The sequence below is a fragment of the Nipponia nippon genome, unplaced genomic scaffold (assembly GCF_047370975.1).
Source record: "Nipponia nippon isolate SJK-2023a ecotype South Korea unplaced genomic scaffold, ASM4737097v1 scaffold_17, whole genome shotgun sequence".
Classification (NCBI taxonomy): Eukaryota; Metazoa; Chordata; class Aves; order Pelecaniformes; family Threskiornithidae; genus Nipponia; species Nipponia nippon.
The window spans coordinates 600,773-620,231 of NW_028262333.1; the positions used below are offsets into that span (position 1 = coordinate 600,773).

Sequence of the window (19,459 nt, forward strand, 5' to 3'; positions counted from 1 at the left end):
AAGTCATCTTCACCCCGAATTCTAAAACATGCCTACCATGCAATTCAGAAACTTCCAATCTTTCAGCATCTTTGATCCTTCCATGTCTAGCGTCACCTTATAGTTCGCAGCGCTTCAGCGTGCCAGACTTTGTTTCAGTCTTGGATGCAGGTATGCCTGCGTGTCAATCTCCAGTACTTGTCTGCATTTAAAGCTGCATCTTCTGTTCTGGAATCACCTTTAAGGTGGTACTGGATAGGCTTTTACTGAGAATTTCTTGAACCTTGTCTTCTTTCCATCATCTCCTTCTCCCACCCAAGTTACTTTTGCGGTATTTGTTAATCTGTAGGGGTTGTAGTCCCTGATCCTGTAGCATTAATCCAGCGTTGGAATCAGGAGCTCAGCCTGATGATTTGTAGCTCGAAGACTGATTGCTAGAATTTGAAAAGTTCCTTACGTAGTTCTGCCTCAGCTTTTTTTGCCTAGTCCTGAAATCTTGTCGCAAGAAGGTACAGTCTGTATTAACCTTTGTAGATAGACTGGCTGTTAGCACGCTAATTAGCACGCACTCGGTTGTTGCTAAATACAAAATGACTGGGCAAGCTTGGTTATTAGAAACCTAAATTGGATTCCATGTACTAGGCTCTAGCTTCCTGGCTGTATTAATATCATCAGCAAGTGTGTCATGCTGCTGTGAATAGCGTACGGGTAGTCTTAAAATGAGCACATGATTGAAAGCAAGATGTCTTGTTTGCTCTTGAAGGTTTTGGCCTTTTGCTCTGCAGAACGGCCAGTGTTCTTTGAGACACAGAGGAGAATGCAGGATGCGCATCACTTGCATTAATTAAGCTGCTGAGCTGCCATTAACTCTCTGTATGTGTAAACTGCTCCAGTGTGAGTGGGTTTTGTGAAGCGTGCTTTCGCACATATTAGTTTCCTTCCTAAATTGTGCACTGTAGTTATTGAGCTAATGTGATACAAACTACAATAGTGACATAAAGTAGTTGTAGAACTAAGCTACAGATGCCGAGTAGCACAATCTAAGCTATTCTACTGGACTGAGAAAAGGCTTCAACTAATTCACTATTAAGTTTTCGAACTGGCTGGTTAAAGCTAGTTGTGACTCTGCCCTGTTACTTTGCTTCCTCTTAACTGTAGGCTGTTACATTGTGTGGGTGTCTTAAAACGTAGCTAATGCCTAGTGAAAGAGGTTGGGGATTCCTTGCGTTGTACAGGAATATAATCTATTTTCATTTTTCTTTAAGTTATTCCTTATTGACTTTGGTTTGGCCAAAAAGTACCGGGACAACAGGACAAGGCAACACATACCATACAGAGAAGACAAAAATCTCACTGGCACAGCTCGATATGCCAGTATCAATGCACATCTTGGCATTGAGCAGAGGTGAGTTCAAGGAGATTACTGCCATGCTTTTGGAGGCTGCAAGATGATCTTATTTGTAAGCTTCTGAAGTGTCTGAACTAATTTTACATGAATGAGTGTATATATCCCTTTGCAAGTGCTTTTCTTTTTGGCTGCCTATGCAAGGGTAAGGAAAAAAAATCCAAGCACCTAATTTGCTGCTTGCAGGTATGAGGTGGATGTTCTGCATACTGTTTTGGGGTTTTTTTTTAAAGGATAAGCTGTGCTTTCATGTGGACCTGTTGGACCTTCACAAATAAAACGGTGCACTTTCACGATTGTGTTGGTACCTGTTGATGCCACTGCTGACTGGCTTGAGATGCAATTCTGTAGCCAGAAAGGGTATTCTAAAGCTGGTGTCTGTGTCCTGTTTTCTCACTTCAAGTCAGTAAACTGTTGTTTATCCTTTTGCCTGCAAGCAAGACTTAATGATCTTCTACTTCACTCAACTGTATTTTGGTTTCTGGTATACACAACCATAGTTCTGGCTCTGTATGTATATATGTACACGTGTGTGTGTATATATATATTTGAGCTTTGCTTAATCAACAAACACATTTTTATCTGGATCAAAAGCATATTGCTCCTGCAGGATCCTAGCAGTGGTCCAATGGAGATAGCACTTCAGGGTGTTTGGAAGTGCGCGTTAGGTGCTCATGAGATACGAAGTGATGCCTCTCTTTTCCTTACATGTATGCCGAGATATTGTAACGTATAAGTGTCGTAGTGTGGCTTTGCCACATGATGCTGAGGATGCTTAGACATAGTTAAAACTTCCATGAATGTCTGTGCCTCTGACCTTCCCTGTAATCAAGATGGGAATGACAGAATTTCTAGTGGTCAGTTTCAACAGAACGTGTAACTTGCAAGTATTTGGTGCTTTAAAATGCTCTGTGTTTCCTCTTTGCTTTGATTTCCTTAAGGTTCCTTAAGTGTATCTTATTGTCTGTCAGTGTCATTATTTAAGCCTACTTGACATGTGGGTCAAGTAGGGTAGATGACAGGTGTCATTTCTGAAGTACATTTCATAGGACCCAAGCCGTTTGTGTAAGGGAACAGTGGCGCTCGCACCTTACAGCGAAGGGAGGGAACTGCAAAGGACTATGGCTTTTGAGTTTAGTTGGAGGCCTTGTACCATCTCTGCTGGTACTGGGAATTCTAATATAATTAGAAATGTAGCTTGGTGCATGCTAAAGGCTATTAAACTGTCTAGATCAAGCCAACAGTGAGGCAAACAAATAATATATTCCTGTAATCAAGAGAAACCAGTCTTGAAGCTTATGGCAGAATATTTCAACTCTTAGTGCTGTATTTTAACTGTTACAGAACCTGTTTTCCCATATGTAATGGCAGCTATTCTCGGAGCTGTTTGCAATGTTATCCATTTCTCGTTTTAGTAATGGAGAGTATTGTCCTGTTTTCCAAATCCTGAAAATCACTTTCATCGGTATATGCTCAAATGTAATATATCCATTACAGATTTACAGAACTAAATGTTTTCTACTACGAAATCATGAAATTAAACATTAAAACAATGAACTGGATGGGGGATGGAAACTGCTAATCCCTTTATCGCTTCTGAATTTACCGCTGCCTTCTCAGAAAATGTAATTTTATGTCATGGCCCCATACCAGTTCACTGAATCCTGTTGGTGATTAAAATCTGCAGTTCTAATAGAATTAGCAAGTTTTGCAGGCTGGAGTTTGTGGTCTTAGGATCACTTTTCACCCCTCCGTCTCTGACCGCGGTTTCATGTTACAGCTGGGATGCCCTCCGAGCTAGCTGCTGTCGAGAGGAGTGAACCAATCTTCCCTCACCCCTGGGCGCAACGAGTGCTTTTTCGGCCTTGTGGTGAAATGGTTTAGGGAGCCAAGCTGATTTTCATCTGGGATAGCTCCCTGAGCTGGCTCCCCAAAGGATCAGAGAGCTGGAACATGAGTTGAGGGGGTGACAGGCAGGCTGTTCCCGTGATTATTAGTGGTTATATTGGGTTGGCTATAGCATAAAGCATCACCTGCTTTCCTCTCCTATCAAAATCTGGAGGTAGATCTGTCCAGGTTCTTACAGATTGTTTTCCCTTGAAGGGAGCTGTTTTACCCTCACCCATATGTGTATTCCTGTTTGCAATACTGAGCGCAGCCTTTTGCTCCCTTGTGGGGGTAGTAGGTGCGTAGTCTTTCCTGCCACCATTTAAATGCTTTTTTTGCAGATCTGTCTGGGTGGCAAAGTGGCAGCAATGCCTGTCAGGTTCTCTTGATAAGGGAGCTGGGAGGAGAAAAACTAAGCTGTTTTTCTGTCTCATGTTAAATAGATGTCAGCTGCAGAGGGGCAGTCAGAGGAAAAATCTGATTCTACCACAGCTGGGAAGAGGCAGCTTTGCCAAGAGGAAAAAAAATTATGGAGCATTTTTTCCACTTCAGTGAACTGTACTAGCCTTAGTAATCATGAACGCTGTGTAGCTAAGTGTGATGGTGTTCATGTGGCTGAAGTGTGGATCTGGAGCATGTGCAGTACAGAAAACATTTGAAGCCTTTTAGATGAGAGTTTGTGTGCAAGTTCTCAGTGAAGTCTGTGGATGGATAACTTCGGAGTTCTCTAGCTGCCTTGAAACAGACTTCTTGTGGGAAGAAGGCAGAGGCACCTCTCTGATGCATGCACCTTTCTAAATGTTGCTTGTCTTTTAAAAAATCAGAGATAGTTGAGGGTTTTTTACCAGAAGTGAAGAAAGGAGTTAGGCCCTTGTGGTTCTAGGTGTTCAGCATTGGTCCCAGACTGAGGCAAGGTTCAGGGAAAAATCTTCCTTAATGAAGTTAAGGGTAACGTCCTGTGTCTCTCTTACAATGCATTCTGTGGTCCCTACAGGTAAAACTTTGGTTTCTATCCAAGCTACTTAATTAAATGGGAAAGACATTTAATGTTTCATTTTTTATTTTCCAAAGTTTTTTTCCCAGATTATTCTAATGTAACTGCAGATGGAAACTTGCCACACACAATACCTACTGACTATTCCTTGCTTGCAAAATGATTAGGATCTCCTTCCTGCTCGCGAAGACTTGTTACGTGCCTGCCAGTGAAATCTGAACACCTAGATGTGTTAGCTGTATTAGAAAGAGACCTTTCTTTGCGCCAAAGCTTAGGTTTTATTCCTTAATTCTTTTTTTTTTTTTAATTTTGGAATGCTTGCACTATTTAGAATGAAGGATGAAATGGCAAAATTTGTAATTCAGTGTGGTGTTCCTCTTTCTCCAGTCGTCGGGATGACATGGAGTCTCTAGGCTATGTATTGATGTACTTCAACAGAACCAGTCTGCCTTGGCAAGGATTAAAGGTAGGTTATGTTGCCTTCCCCCCTACCCCAGCCTGTTTTTTTCATGTTTGGGTATTGTGCTTCTGCCTGCTGGTCTGGAGAGGTGGTTGTATGTAATGTTTAGCTTCAGTTATACAAAGTGGCTTTTCCCGAGGCGTGATATTTATAGAATCTAGAAGAAAGGTTCTTTCTGCTTCTTGTGCAGCAGGCAAAATGTGTATTCTTTAACTGTCTTAGATCTTACGCTAAACAATAGCTTATGTCATCTTTGCAAATTATTATTGTCCTGTTGTAGGCTGAGGCCCTTTTTGGGAAGCAGAAAATAACATTGTGACTTTTGGAATTGCTGTAGTAGAGCATGGAAATAATCTCTTGCCTAGCAAGTCCAGCTTTAGTGATATCTTCAGTCCAGTTTATGGCACAACTGAGTTATTAGCTGCAACAGACTTGTTTCAAGTATTTTCATGTATGGTAGCCAAGTACAAGCATGGCAAATATTTGTTATAGACTTCGGTGCTTTGTTTTCATGTTTTAATTGTTTTTCTTCCTCCATCTGAGAGTTGTGTAACTCAAATGGTGTTGCAGCTGCAAGTTTTCTAAAAAGGCAAGCAGCTTGTGAAACACTAGAACTCTTCAGCTGCAAATGAATGTAATGGCTGCTTACTGGAACACGCAGGCAGCCCTTGAATGGGGTGCTGAGTGGGAATTAATAGAACTTTGGCAAATGTAAATGCAAGTCTGCTCTGTTTAACGGGACAAAAGCAGCAGCTAAACTACATGAGCTGTGCCATGTGATGGAAGCATTAGACTGCGACAAATGGTATTAAACTGTGTCCAAATCTTAATACCAGATTGACCTTCATTCTCTTTGCAGTAAGTGTGTGGGACTTGGAGATTTCACATAAAATACTTATGGTTGACCAAAGGATTTTTGTCATTTTTTTGCTACTGTCCTTTTTAATCCAGTGTTGCACAATATCTCTTATATTGTGACCTACATGTTCCACAGGCTGCAACAAAGAAGCAAAAGTATGAAAAGATTAGTGAAAAGAAAATGTCTACTCCTGTTGAGGTTTTGTGTAAGGTAAGAGTTTCCAAATGATGTCATACTGCAAAATGGAAGTTCTTTTCTTTCTTGGTTTTTCTTTTTTTTTTTTTTTAAACTAGAGCCAATATATTAGTCTCACATGGCATTTGCTGCCGAATAATACTTCTCTGGCAGTCATGGGTGCCTTGTGTTTGGCCACCCAGCAAGACTGTGTACGTGTGTAACAGGGGAGGCATTTGCTGCTGTTTCTTGGCACAGTTCATGCCACCATCATTCCAGTTCTTGGTGACTGTTGGCTGTGCAAGCTTTCCAGCTCTTTAGGTGAGGCTTGTTCATTTCTTCAGCTTCTACAGTGAAAGTTCAACGTGTGCCGCCTTGGATAAATAAAACCAAGGTAGAGCTGTATAGCTTGCCTGTATATACTTGTTTCTGCTTCTTCAAGATTGTTCATATTGTCTTCTCCATCTCAAACAGAGGCTGTAGTGGAATTGGATGAAAAATGATCTTTAAAGCCATGTCACAGAATGTTTTTCCAATGCTGTCCTTTGGGTCTTAAGATTTGTCTTGAACTGTGGCAGCCACATGCTTGTTAACAAAGGTCCTTGAGAACACGTGGTAGTTTTTGCACGTCAAACAGCAGCACCAAGGACTGCACTTCCTAGTCGTGCACATTTATATACCCTTCCAGTCTGACAGCATCTTCCAAACTGCTGACTGTTATACCCTGTTCTCTTTCTTGTAGTACAGCACTATGCTGTATGCTATTACCTATTTACATGTAGGCTTTAATATAGCATGAAATGTATAAATATGTAAGGCAGGGAATCTTTGAAAGAGGTTTTCATGGTTTGTCTTCATACTTAATAGTGGTAACTGACCTTGCCTCTAATATGCTCAAGTAGATTATCAAGGAAACATGAGTGGAATCTTTTAAGAGTCAATTACTACTTATTTCAGAGACCTAGTTAATAAGAACGAGGTTTAATTAGGATGAACGAAGTGCTTTTAATATGTTGTATATTGAAGGTTTTGGTAGCAGAGGACTTGTGATTGCAAAACATGCATCAGGTAACAATCCTGGGGAAGGAACGTGCACCTGGTAACTTGCTGATCAAATCCACTTTCTGAAGTACAGAATAAATGAATAACTAGAGGCAAAGTGGAATTTACATTTATGAATCTTCAGCCAGTTTTTCTCTGCCATTATAGACAAATACAGCTTTTTCGCCTTCTTATAGGGTTGTTAGAAGCTTTTTGCTGCAAGCCATGGCTTGATTAACACTGTTGATTTACAGGGATTCCCTGCAGAATTTGCCATGTATCTGAACTACTGTCGTGGCCTGCGCTTTGAAGAGGCACCAGATTACATGTATCTGAGGCAATTATTCCGTATTCTTTTCAGGTCAGTCTCAAAGTGGAAACGTACAGAAATTTGTCAGTGTTTTACCAGTTGGTAACTGCTCTGTGGGACTTAAGCTGCAGAAAGCTGCTCCGTATGTGTGTGGTGTAGGGAGTTCTTCTGGGACTTGCTTTCATTTCAGAGTTTGAAAAGCTGTTTAGAGGACCTGAAAAATATTGTTCAATGTTAAACATGAAGGAAAAAATTCTGATTTTGCATTGCATGATCTGACCACTAATGCTAGAGGGTTGAGTCCATGCTCTGTTGCAAGTAGCTTAAGAAATTGACCCCTTAGTAGAAGTGTTTGAAGCTTTTTATATTTGGAGATTGGTGATGGGGCTAGCAGTGGTGCCTGGGAGATGGATTTCAATGGAGGGGAATAGTGCTGTTTCATTGAGCTTGTTAGAGAAACCAGAACATAAACTCAGCCTTGTGGAGTGAACAGCATCTGTTGAAAGAAGAGCTGGTACTGATCTCTCAAGAGTCTCCCTCCGGGTTTCTAGAATCCAAAGCAATTTTTATTTGATGATCTACAATACTGCAGTCTCTCCTTAAAACTATATATATCTAAAAAAAAAAAGCTGAGAACCTTGGTGCAGGCAAATGGGTAAGCTGGGTTGTGAGGATGTGCTGCTTCTACAAATGCAGACTTTTCGTAAACAGTGAAGAAAATGCTGCTTGATGGTAGTTGGGCTTGCTTCAAGAATCCCTTCAAGTTATTAATACTTAGCATTTATATACCATTCATAATCTCCAAAGCAGCTTACAAAAAGAGTTAACCTCTAGTTCTGGGTTTTCAGTAAAGGCGTGGTATTAGCAATAAGGAAGTTAGGATGTGTTACAGTAAAGCATTTCACTCTTTTCTAGGACCTTGAACCACCAATATGACTACACATTCGACTGGACGATGTTAAAGCAGAAAGCAGCACAGCAGGCAGCCTCTTCCAGTGGGCAGGGGCAGCAGGCCCAAACCCCCACAGGCAAGCAAACTGACAAATCCAAGAGTAACATGAAAGGTTAGTAGCCAAGAACCAAGTGACGTTACAGGAAAAAAAAATTACACTAATTTGGACAATGTTGGCAATTTAAGTGTTAGATCAAGGAGGTGGTTTAAAAATATATATTTGGCTGTTAATTTAAAAGGCAAAAACAAAAGACGTCCTTGGAGAATTTGACTACTAACTTTATACCAAAATGTCCTTGTTCTTCATATCATTTCTTCTGGGGATGTTGGGTCATTTTAACCACTGCATCTTTTGCTCCTGCATTAACCACTTTCCAAAAACAAGAAACTGACTTGGTGTTGGGAATGTGACATTTTTATTTATTTTTATTTATATATATATATTTATATATATATATAAATATATAATACAATCCAAAATCCTAGACCTAACACTTCTTAAGGGATAATTCTCATTAACTAGGCAAGGATCTAGAGACTTTGGGTTCTACTCTGTTCCAGCTGGTATAGTGCTGTGGGTTTGCTTCTGTTCTGTATACCTCAAACACTGGAAACAGAAAATTGTGAATGATCTGGCTTCCTCCAGTGGGTTTACATTGAGACGTTTGGTCCAGAGTTAAAGGAAAGGACCAGTGAGCTCAAAATGTCTTGCCTAAATCAAGGAATAACCCCAAACTGCTGTGGACTGCCAAGTCACAATTTTCTGAAGTATTGGGATACTCTGGGGTGGTGCTTCAGGTTTCTTGACTATTTTTAATGTTCTAGGTTATGGTTTCAAAGGGAAATGTTGTGAATTGTTCAAGATGTAATTGTGTAAAAACTGAAAAACTGAGTTCTGAAAAGGCACATATGATTTTTTTTTTACACATCTTAGAAACTTTTTTTTTGTCATGTAAATCTACCAGTGTTAGCCTAGTAAGTCACTGAAATGAAACTACTACAGCTGGTGACTATTCCAGCCAGTCTTGTAATGAAACTGGTTCCTCAAGATGAGCTGTGGATAAAATTGAAGTTAATGAGGTTGTTCGAGTGAGAATAGAGAAGCTATGTTTAAGTTATGTACTGAATTATTGCTAGTACTTGCTACTCTTCAGTACATTCTTGTCTTGACTATCACTTTTATATGTGTAAAATTATCTATTAAGCTAACATGGCAGACTTGGAAGTCAAAGAAATGCAGAAGTGTTTACAATGAACTTATCAAAACAGTGTTTTTCATGTATTGTGGCAGCATTCAAACATTACCAGGTGGCTTTAGTCAAAATAGCTATCCAAAAATATAACACTTCATCCGGAAAAATGAAGAAGTAAAATACCTGCTGGTCTTCCCAAGACTCAGTCTGAAACAGTTTCTTGAAGAAAAAAAGATTTCCATAGGGATACCATTAAATGTCAGGTTCTTTGTAGCATAAAGGGTCCAACTAGTTTTGCTGGAGCCGACGGGTGTTACAACACCAAAGGCTGTAAACCAGTTCCTTCAGCTGGAACGCCGGTAGGTAGCAGACTCAGTGATCAAGTACCCAGGCTTGGATTGCTTCCTGAAATACAGGAGCTCTGGCTGGAGTTCAGAACCCACTACTGAACCCAGCCCACTGGCGGGCTGTGGAGAGGTTGGCTGTTAGAGCGGGAGGAAGTAATTGGGCAAAAATGCGTATTCTTCGCAACAGCTCATGCTGAAGGTCTTACAGGAGGTGATGATCTGTAAATGGATGGTGCCCTGAAAATCAAGTTGTATGCACTTGAAATGTTGTTTTGCTGGTGAAGTATTCTGGGATTTAATGTGCTGCTCTCCTGGCCCAGGCAGTCTCTGACCAAGTGCTTTACCGTAAGCGAAGAGAAGGTCATTATAATGATTATCTGCCTCCACCTTCTCACGATGATTTCATGATGGAGTGCAAAGCTGCAGCTGACTGACAGGCATGAGGAACAGGGAAGCCGTCTTGCAGTTGAACCTTACAGACCATTCCTGTTTCTTGATGGACATTCCTCATTGCACTGTCCTTTGGTAACGAGGCCCATCACTATAGCTATGGAGAAGCTGCTGGTTTTCTAGCAGAGTTTCATTGGCTCTTGCACAGAGTAACAGCCTTTTGGGGGAATGACTCCCTCCTCTCTCCTCCCCATCATGAAGAAAAGGCTTGTGACCTTTGCATCCATCAAGCTGTAATGTCAGCAAAGCATTAACGTAGCACTTGTCGAACATCTGAAGGCTTCCCCAGCTTCCTAAAATGGTTAGCTTAGTCTCTTCATCAAAGTAAAGAATCCAGATTTCTCAAATCCTGTGTGCCTTTTTGGGGGGGACATTGCCTGTTAATGCGGATTTTTCTGAAACCAGCTAAGCTCAAGCAGGAGGCTGTATGGCTTGTATGTTGCTGTCATGTTGAAGATGAATGAAATAGCTGGATATTTTTTTTCCAGAGTTCAGTTAAATTGTCTTGTAGTTGCTGAAGCAAAGCCTGTGCTGAAGTGACTTAAAAGGCTTCATGGTATCGAATTATACCCTTCTGGTAACCATATCCAGTTTAACAGGAATTATACCAGTTTAACAAGAGTACTGGAAATAGCAATTTACAGGTTAAAATGCTTTATTGGTTTATGAGCTAAAATCTTACAGTATACTGTATAAAGAGCAAGTACTATTGAAGCTGTGCGTCTGGGGAGGGTGGTGAAATCTTAGTTCTTTCAAACAGTGTCCAGAGGCTTACATGACTTAGATTGTTTGGACAGTGTGCTCATTTATAGATATTCCTGGCTGCCTTAACTCCAGATCCGTACTAAACCATCTCACTGAGTCCTATAGGCTATTCAAGCTGAATATTCTATTTGGTTCCAGGGTAGCCTGCTCTGTCAATGGCCTTTTCTCTCTGCCTGCTGCTCCCCTCTCTGGAAGCCTGTGCAGTGTCTAACAGCAAGATCAGCTGGTTTTGAACTTGGGAGAGGTGACCTGTTTCAACAGACAGAGCTTCTCTGCTGACTCTGGGAAGTTTAGCTCTCCATCTCTTGACAGTGCAGCAGTTGTTCAGGTGTGATGTGTAACAACGCTTACAGTCAGCTTCCCTCAGTCATAAAACTGACTCAAGCAGTCAATCTCCAGGGTAAAGTCTATCAGTTCCATTTGTGAGAGATGTTTTTAATTCACTTCAGTGTAGAGTTCTGTAAGCCTGTCAGCAGTCCCGTTAGCATTCACTGGACGCCTATGGTCGTGGCAGTATTTCTCGGAACAGACTATTAGTTCACTACTTGAGATGTAGCCAATTGACAACTAAATACTTCTCACTGCTTGTCTCTACAGCTACTTAATAGAGAACAAGTTTGAACACCTCTCAAGTAGAGGAGCTTCTCAGAGTATGACAGTACAGTTACGCTTCCCCCGTTGATCAGATCTGCAGCTATAGTAATAAAGCAATTTGAGTATCCCTCGTGTAGCGTAGAGATTATCAGAGTTTTGGGTAACACCCCAGAGGGACAAGGAGTGATGAATGTGCACGTTAGAGCTGGCCCTGTGTATCGTGAAGATCGGTTAGAGAGATGCCAGCGTAAACTCTGCAGCATGTTCTTCATACTGGCAAAGTCTCGTGTGCTACATGAATGTCTCAACATCTCATTTGACAGCTGTGGCTGGGAACACTTCTGTGTAGTCATAATGGGACTTGCAAGGGATGCTGTGGGTTGAACCCAGTTCCCTATTCCTCTCTGTAGAGTTGGGCATACCTTGGATTTGAGGTATTCTAACAAATAGCAGCATATCATTTGTTAGCATGTCCTTTGTCCTCAGGTTCAGGATCCTATTTTCATTTGAAACATCCAGGCTTCTAAAGCAATGAGTTGAGCTGTTTCTTTCCACAGTGGGAGCACACTCCTCCTTTGTTGACTTAGTTTTGGCTGCTTTGATGGAGAAAGTGGTTCAAATGATGAATCAATGTTCACTGCTGAACACACTAAATGGAAAAACAGTGTAACTTTTGGTTGTATGCATCAAGTAAGGGTTATGGACAACCTGAGTTCCACTGGCATAAGGAATCACTGGGGTTTCTGTGAGAACTTGCACCCAAGTGGGAATGACTGCCTTAATTCTGGTGCAGGATATTTTTTTTTTTTTAGAATTGCTAGTGCTGGATAAAGACTTATCCTTCAGTGCATTAAGATTGGGTTCAAAGCAAGCTATTGTATATCTTCTAAATTACCTGTAGGCTATTCTGGAAGAGTTAAAGCTGTCTCCTGGGTACTATCCAGATACATTTTTGATTGAACGTCAGGCTATGTTTAAGACTTGTTTGCACTTGCTTCTCTCTGGATGACAGCACAAGCTATAGCTGAGGTCAGCTTTGTCTGTATTTCACTGTGAAGAGAATTCTATTGCAAAAACTCAGAGCTGTTGCTCAGATGAATTCATGCATCGACAGGATACCATGCTGTTTGGAGGGCATCCAGAACGGAAACTTGCTTGGCAAAGTAGTCTTTGGTTGAGACTACTGTTACCTCTTTAAAGCACAGTGCTACTACCTGAGTCACCAGAAATGAGTATATAAGCAGTCACATGAAGAGAAGACTGGCTTAGCTTGCAGTAACTGGTTCTTTGAGATCTGTGTATGTATTCCTTTACTCTCCCTTTTCCACAATGTCTGAACTTGCCATTTGGAGTACTGAATTTTAAAAGAGTTGTTCTGGATACCCCACCGCCCCTGTCACATGAGTTGTTTCACTTGTCCTTCCAAGGACAGAGGGTCTGCTGGGTTCCTAGTCACTGTCAGAGGTTCTTGCTTCTGTTCTGGTTGCCCCGATCGTTGCACATGTGAGCACGTGGTGAATACCAGTTACTGTAAGGTAAGTTATTCCTGGTCCTTTTCCTTCTGTCTGTGTGACGCTGCTGTACTGCATCTCTGAGGGGCACCACTGCAATCAGATGACAGTTTGACATTCAAGGATATAAACACGAGACATTGCAGACAAGTAGAAAACAATCCTATGAAATTACATCCCGCTTCCTAGCGGCAATAACACATCTTTTCTTCAGACAAGAAGTGACCTGTTGGTCGGAATTCCTGTTTGAGGAATGGGGCATCCAGCTGGTGCATCAGCCTGTTTGGCAGTGCAGCAGTAGGTGTGCGTGAGAGGTGTGTGTTTGAGCTAAAGGGTGGTGGCAAATGCTGGTTAGCTTTGGAGACGGACACCAGGAACTCTGCAATTCTGAAACAGAGCAGCATTTTCCCCTTTGAATGACCATAACTGACGTTTAATTCTCCTGCTGTGAAGGCTGGTTCTCATTTTCATCCCGTATCAGTAAGTTGCCCTTGTGTTTATCTTGCAGGTTTCTGAGCATGGCGAGGATGGGACAAAGCAGAGCAGATCGGAGCAGGACTTGTCACTCCCCAAATCCTAGAAATTTTAGTTCATACGTACACTTGCCAGTGGCTGTGGGCAACCATTTACTTGGTGTAAAGAACTTAATATCAGTATAAACTGGCTCTGGGCAGTGTCAATGATGCTGCACTTTGAGTTGTAGCAGCTGTAATTGTGAATATTACTGAGATAGTGAAACATGGTGTCCAGTTTTCTATTGCATTTTTTCAAGTGGAAAAGTTAACTAATGGTTGACACACAAGTGGAGAAAATTGTGCATATGCCAATTTTTGTTACCTTTTTACTTTGAACTACACTGCTTATGAGATCTCATTGTTTTGGAAGAATGGCATGAACAGTCTTCGGCAACAGTTGTGATAATTGTAAATGCTCACAATTGTGCACTCTTTTCTGGTTATTCCTCCCTGGGTTTTGAAAGTTGTACACTTAAAACGTTCTTAAAGTTGTTGGCTTCTATGTGCAACATACCAAGCCAGCTGACATGGTAGTAACCAAAGATTCCAGTTTTTAAGCATATGAAAGACTCTGCCTGCTTACCTGTGCTAGAAATAACAGCATCTAAAGTGAAGACTTAAGAGAAACTTAGCGACTACTAGATAATCTTTAGGACTCTGCATTAACTCTATAATGTTCTTGGTATAAAAGGAAAAACAGCATATTTGTCACAAAATTTAGTTAACATCTTACAACTGAACCTGTATGTAAGTTGCTTAGATAAATGTAATCACTGTAAACATCTATATGATCTGGGATTTTGTTTTTATTTTGAAGCGGGAGCTTTTTTGTTTACAAGTTCATTAAAAACTAAAAACTGTTTCTGTAAGGAAATGAGATTTTTTTAATTTGCCTTGTTAATTCAGTTTAAGAAATCTACATCACCCTGTTTTTAAACCAAGTTTCGAGGCCATTTGTTAAGCAAAAGAAGTCATATTTCCTTCTAAATCATTTTAGATTTAGTGTTGTAACTCTTCCTCATTTTGTTTTTAAATAAATTTTGTATTTTTTCCTTGAGGGGGAAGGGGCAGTCTTGCATTTTTGTAACTTGTTGTTTGAGACCAGCCCTCTCTACTAAGATTGGATTTTTTTAAAATGAAATGGCATCTTTTGCAGACCCGGTATTGGCAGCCTCCGAGCGTTGCCATGTCATGCATTGGCTGGACTGACTTGTGATTGCTAGTTTTGAGAAAAATTGGAAATGGAGTATTTGGATGGCTTTAAACCAAGGCATTTTCTTTCAAGTTCTTGTGAAGTGGATATGACCAGACTTACTCTTGTTCTCGGGGACAGCCTCGCACCATGCAGAGTTCACATTGGTTACTGCCCCAGGCTGTCTTCCTTCTCACTCCTATTCTAGCCCAGCTGAAAGAAAGAAATACTTTTATTGCTGGTAATTCTTTAACAGTGTAATTTATTCCTTTATAGCATGTCAGAATAAATTAAAAAAATGTCTGAAAATGCTGCCAGATGCCTATTGTGTAAATGTTGTTTGTATGTTAGCTTTTTAGACGGTTTCCATGCATGTAGCAGAGTTCCTGCTCACAGTTCATATTTTTACTGTTGGAAAAGGTCTTTCATTTTGAAAACCATTTCTTCAAGATCATGATACTTACACTGTGCACTCTCTGTCATCGCAGAGTGGTGATCTGGATCAAGGCCGCGCTCTGGTGCGGTCACTATGCATATTCTCTTTACGAGAAGGATCTGCCCTGAGAAGACGTTAAACTTTAGCTGGAGAACATTGTGTGCTAATAAACGTTTGTATAGATAATCTGGGAGTACAGGGAGGCAAAAAGTCTGCCGGGCTCCAGAGATATCGGTGCACGTTTGGAAACTTCTCTCCCGAGTCAGAGCAGTCTCTGTTACCTGAAGACAGAAGAAGGAATGTAGCTCGTTCTTCTGGCTAGGATGTTTTTCTAGACTCTAAGTGTTGCCCCATCGGAATAAGGATGCTTTACGAGCAATGCCTCATATGAAAACTGGTATGTTTCTAAGAGCTGGTATCTAGAATACTGTGTGATGTCCTTGTATACGATTTCTGCTGTCTAGGCAATGCACCTGACAACACGCGTTGGGAGAAGGGGACGAAGCATCAATGAAATGCCTTCTTGGCAGCTGTTTTCAGAGTGGCTGCTTGGAATTGCTTTGGCACCACTTTTCTTGCTTTGACATGAGATATTTATCAAAAATCGGGGGAAATCATTTGGTTTCAAGAGAAGAAATTATTTCCTCTGTCCATTAAATTTACTCATGACTTTGAGGAGGGTTGTCAAATTTTAGAAACAGAACTGCCCCTGATAAGCACCGCAAGCAAGAACCGTTCATATGGTTGGGGTGTCAACCGCAAGCCTTGTCCTGCGGAGGAGCGTGGAGCCCGGTTAGTCTTTCAGGCATGGTGTGCTACAGAGTTTGCTTCCGCGCAGAAGCGTGAGCTTGAACTGCCAGCGGTGTCGTGCTGCTGTGCAGAAAACCAGCCTGCACCAGACATGCTGAACAGTGAACAAGGTGGCGACCTTCCTTAAAGAGGTGCTGTGATACTGAACACTCATTTGCTGTGTAATCTATTTGGTTTGTAACAAAGACTTAAAAGTGAAAGCATTAAAAACTATGTGGATCTTGACTTCTGGTTGCAGCTCTGCCAAGGTTTTGTGTTGGGAGGCTTACTCTTACCTACTGTCCTGATGCAAAGTCAAAAACTTCTGCAAGCGATCCCAGGCCCCTTACAAGTGATTATCATTATAACAGAGGCCATAAAGCGCAAGAACTACAGCCTCGTGCTCCCTGGAAAGTGCTAGAATTCAGGTAATGGCATTAGCTGTGACCACGGGTTCTTAGTCATCCTACTAAGCTGTGTGTAGGGTTTCAAAGCAATTTATTAACCTGGTAGCAACTGAGAGGCGTCCTAAGGACACCTAAAGGATTGCTTAATTTGGAGCGTGGAGTGCTTGTATGTGCACCATACTGCTTGATTATTTTCAACCTATTTAAGCCATGCCTTGTTAAAGCAATCGAGAGCCTTTTTCTCCTCTCCCATGAGAGGCTCTGAAAGAAGGACAGACTGCGCTGCGTCTGGGTTACTGGCAGCGTTAGTAACGGCGCTCTCGCTGCCTTGCCTGCTGTGCTGCGTGGTGGTGGGTATTGGTAACAAGCGATGAATTCGAGCCCTGGCTGTGGTGAAAATGCTGTCTGTCTCTGAAAGCCAGATAGGTTTCTGGTAGGCATGTCAAGCCTGTCCAGTGTGTGCCATCCTAATTTTTTTTTTTGCTGTTTTTTATCGAATTCTGTCTGTATGGGGGTTATTTTTCAAGCTTACGTGTTTACTTGCTCTGCTGTTGCGTTGTTCTCCCTGTTCTCCGGTGCTTTTTCAGGTGTGCTGCTTACGACTTGCAGGGGCCCGCACGTGCCTCGCGTGCCGTGCCCCTCCTGACACGGGCCGCAGCCGAGGCGCGGGGGCCTGGGTGGTAGCTGCGCTGCTTTGAGCAGGAGCCTGAGCTAGCTGCCTCCCTGCAGTCCCTGCCAGTTGGGATTTTTCTGGGATCCCAAGTTGGCTTTTTGCATAAGGCTTTAATTTCTCTTGACAGCATTCTCCAATTTAGATTTGTTGCTTAGCCAGCTCCGCGAGCCCCATCTGCTCCTTACTTAATCTCAGGGAACTCGTCATGATTTCATATCGGCTTGATGTCGCAATACAAGTTTATGAGCGCGGCAGGCTCCAGACCAAAAGGAGAGGTGGGCTGGGAGGAAGAGCCGCCTGCTCCGAGCACGAGCACCCCGGGAACGAGGCGAGGGGCGCCGCGGGGGAAGCGCCCGCGCTCCCACCGGGCCTGAGCGGAAGGACGGCGTTCGCGGCGTGTCCTGCGTGGAAATGGCTCTTTAGCGTCATCCTTGTTATCCAGGGGGAAGGGGGAGGGTGGTAGCGGGTCTGTATGCCCAGAATTGCGAGTGACTGGCGAGTAGGGCTCGAGGACGTTGGTCGTTCTCGGCTGCGTTAACGAAGCTTTTCAGAACAGACCCAGGGCTCTGTTGGCCTTAGCCGTGCCGGGAAGGCGGTGTGTCAAGGGAAGGCCGGGTCCTTGTGTGTAACGGAACCACAGTGGGCTCAGCTGCTCTGCAAAGCTCAGTACTGAAGGTGTGAAATCTCTTAAGACGTTAACTTAAGATGCATCTTTTAAATTAAGATGCTTTTTGCATCGTGTGAGGTATTCTTAGATGCGACTGTTGCTCGTGCTGAACTCGGGTAGCTGGAAATCGGGAGGAGCTAGGCAGTGTTCTCACACCAGTGATGAGGTTTCCAAGTATTTTTGCCCATAAAATAACTGTGAAGGGGATGTAGCTCCTTTTTCAGAGAACAGCTCGGCATTTTGATATTGGGGCTGCTTCTGGAAGTACCTGAGCATGCTCATCCTAACTCTTCTGTTTTCCCTCCCCTCCGCAGGAGCCTTTTGTTCTGTTGATAATGTGGGCTGTTCTTTGTAAACACAGCTGGCCTTAACTTCATTTTTTCCCTCTCCGAGTTTGAAGGATGGCATCCACGTGCGCCCCGTCAGAGCTGCTGTGTGCAGCGCTTGTGTCCCAAAGAGCAGGCTCCTGGCTCCCGCCGCTGCTCCCTGCTCTCCACCACCCTGAAATAACAGTGAGCCTTGAGCTACTTTGCAGGTGATGGACTTTGACTTCTTTTTTTTGAATGAAAGCAATTTGAGATCATCAGAAGACCTTGAAGGAGTGTCCATGCTGCCGTACCGCATAGACTGGCTTTTGAGCTTTCCTTGTTGCACTCAAAGCTCCTGCCTGTAACGATAAATCTGGGCCTTATCCTTTACAGCCCTGTAAATACAGGGCAGGTGCTTGGCTCGGCACAATTCAGATAACTGGCAGAGGTGGGGCCGTGGTGCTTGCACGACTCGGCCGTGCTTGTGGGACCTCGGGGCCCACCAGACCAGGGCCACAATGAACAAATCTTCCCTTTCCCTTTCCCTTCCTTGTACCTTGGACGAGTCCCTCGTGTGTTGCTGTGGCAGAGGCGCAATGGGGCTTTCCCGAATGAGACCGTTGGATGTGCTTAGCTGAGAACCCCCGGGGTTTAGGGCTGGTCTCGGCATGGCCTGCCCTGACGTCTGGCTGGCTCGTCCTTGCTGCTGCACGTGCTTGTCTTGTGGGTTTTGTACACCAACTGGTAACTCTGCTTCTTGGCAGCGTGGGTGATTTTAAAGATCCGTGAGCCCAACTCTATGTGATTACAAGGGCTGTTGTTTCACAAATCCTGCTGTCCTGATGTTTCACAAATCCTGCTGTGACCCTGTTACAAGGGCTGTCCTGTTTCACAAATCCCAAGCAGGTACAGCGGGCTGACCCCAGGACCAGCTTGGGGCTTGCAGCTGGCTCTGGTGTTCAAAAGCAGTTTCTCTTTGCTGGCCTGCAGTGGGACCAAGCTGGCTGGGCTCTGCTGATAGGATTTGCCAGATCTTTATCTGGTGGGAGTCGTAGGTAGGGCTCTCCCCAGGCAGGCAGAGGAGCAAGGAGGCGTTTGCCTTGGCGTACAGGCAGGTACGGCCAGGCAGGGGGGAGGAGAGCCACGAGGTACAGCTAGAAACTGGTGCAAGTCATTTGAGCTGAGAAAAATGACTTGGGCAGCAAATAGATTCATTCTTGTGTGCCGAAGGCTTCCCCCCGGCACAGCTCTGACTTGTGCTGAGCTCGTTCCTCCTCCTAGGCGGCCGCTGGCGTGGCGGCGGCTGGTGTTGGGCCAGGACTGCTTGCAGCAGGGTCGGGGTTACCTGGTGGGGTGCAGCCTGCGAGCAGCATCGGGAGTGCTTGCATGGTGGAGCGTGTGTTTGCATTCCTTCGGGGCCGGCACTCGCATTATGCGAGTCAGACCTTGGGTTACTCCTGCTGCATGGCACTGTTTGAACAGCGGGTACGGCCAGAAATTCCTGCTGACTCACATCCTGGAAGCGCTTGCCTTCCTTCCCGAGACCCCTTT

General features: G+C 43.3%; 1 protein-coding gene across 3 annotated transcripts in view; it reads left to right on the forward strand.

The window, feature by feature from the left end:
• Positions 1-16,099, forward strand: part of CSNK1A1 (casein kinase 1 alpha 1) — a 37,133-nt gene extending 21,034 nt beyond the window's left edge. For 2 of the 3 annotated variants that reach the window (XM_087753529.1, XM_087753531.1), the window contains 6 exons: positions 1,245-1,384; positions 4,653-4,731; positions 5,720-5,794; positions 7,054-7,160; positions 8,025-8,173; positions 13,430-16,099. In XM_087753529.1, coding sequence (XP_087609655.1) covers positions 1,245-1,384; positions 4,653-4,731; positions 5,720-5,794; positions 7,054-7,160; positions 8,025-8,173; positions 13,430-13,437 — 558 coding nt within the window. In that variant the 3' untranslated portion in view covers positions 13,438-16,099. The remainder of the gene's footprint in view (positions 1-1,244; positions 1,385-4,652; positions 4,732-5,719; positions 5,795-7,053; positions 7,161-8,024; positions 8,174-13,429) is intronic. The other variant, XM_087753530.1, reaches the window with a different exon arrangement.
• The last annotated feature ends 3,360 nt before the right edge of the window (positions 16,100-19,459 follow it).